The 1,577-nt window shown below is 51.2% G+C and overlaps 1 protein-coding gene across 1 annotated transcript; it reads left to right on the plus strand.

Moving 5' to 3' along the window:
* The first annotated feature begins 572 nt into the window (after nucleotides 1-572).
* On the plus strand, nucleotides 573-1,209 carry LOC117591727 (peptidoglycan-recognition protein SC1a). The gene has a single exon (XM_034285043.1). It carries the CDS (start codon nucleotides 613-615, stop codon nucleotides 1,168-1,170), a length of 558 nt encoding a protein of 185 aa, XP_034140934.1. The 5' UTR covers nucleotides 573-612; the 3' UTR covers nucleotides 1,171-1,209.
* The last annotated feature ends 368 nt before the right edge of the window (nucleotides 1,210-1,577 follow it).

Below are 1,577 nucleotides of genomic sequence, written 5' to 3' on the forward strand. Positions count from 1 at the left end.
TCCCATCTTCAGTAAGTCACGATAAAGTCACGTGTCCACTGGCCTAATTTTCGCATCACAAAATCCAGATATAATGAGTGGCATGGGCCTGGCAATCTTGTTCCAGAAAACTGTCCGCCATGGCCCCACATTTTTTCTGTTTGGAAAGCTTGGCGAGAACTGTTACATCTTCTTCTATCTGGCCATCCTATCCACGTTGTGGTGGACCTTGACATTCAACTTCTTCGCTCGCCGCTCCGCAGGAGTATTCTCGTTTATTTTATATGCAGTTTTCATCATGTATTCCGCCCTCGTTGAGTGGCACGTCGTCCATGAGTTCAGCAAAGATAGTTACATTGCTCCGAAATAAAATATATTTATGCCAGTCAATGTGTCGCCCCATGTTCTTTGATAAACCCCATTGGAGTGGCCGTTCTTGCAAATCAGAGGACTGTGACGAGGCTTGTTCCGAAAGGTTCTTCCCCCAACACGAATTAATGATTAGTGGCATTGTAAATCAGTTTTATATAGTACCTCGATAAGATCCCATTCAAGTTTTAGTGGATCGATTCGGTATAAAAGCAGCTCATCGGCAAAGGGATTCTCCGTCAGAAACCATAACCGTCCACAGTCATGGTGTCCAAAGTTGCTCTTCTTCTCGCCGTGCTGGTGTGCAGCCAGTACATGGCCCAAGGCGTCTATGTCATCTCCAAGGGAGAGTGGGGCGGCCGTGCTCCCAGCTGGACCGTAGCCCTGGGCAACTACCTCGGCTACGCCATCATCCATCACACCGCCGGCTCCTACTGCGAGACCCGGTCCGCCTGCGAGGCTGTCCTGCGCAGCGTCCAGAACTACCACATGGACTCCCTGGGCTGGCCCGATATCGGCTACAACTTCCTCATTGGAGGTGACGGCAATGTGTACGAGGGTCGTGGCTGGAACCGCATGGGTGCCCATGCCGCCGAGTGGAATCCCTACAGCATTGGCATCAGCTACCTGGGCAACTTCAACTGGGACACCCTGGAGCCGAACATGATCGCCGCTGCCAAGAACCTGCTCAACGACGCCGTCAACCGTGGCCAGCTCAGCTCTGGATACATCCTCTACGGACATCGCCAGGTCAGCGCCACCGAGTGCCCCGGCACCCACATCTGGAACGAGATCCGCGGCTGGTCCCACTGGTCCGGCTAGAGGCTTACGATTACATAAATAAACCAATCCGAGCACAAACAATGGCCTCCATTTTTATTAGGGATAAATTGAGGATTAGAGAACTACTGGGGATCCCTTTGCAAGTCATCATTGAAGCCATGCACGAAGCCCCACTCCATGCCAGCGGTGTAGACGAAGAAGAGTAGAAATAGGACCCACAGGAATATGCCAGCTGAGCGACGGATGAAGAAGTTGAAGGTGAAGCAACAGCACAATGTGCCGACAATGGTGATCATAATGAATATGTAGCAGTTCTCTCCGTGGTAGCCATACAGCGGGGACGCCTTTCCCTCTTGTCTCACACTCTCATTATACCACAGGGACATGCCGAAGCTCATGATGTTGTATGCAAACCAAGGTCAGAAGTAGAATGTCACAGGAGTGAA

Source organism: Drosophila guanche, unplaced genomic scaffold, assembly GCF_900245975.1.
Source record: "Drosophila guanche unplaced genomic scaffold, DGUA_6, whole genome shotgun sequence".
NCBI lineage: Eukaryota > Metazoa > Arthropoda > Insecta > Diptera > Drosophilidae > Drosophila > Drosophila guanche.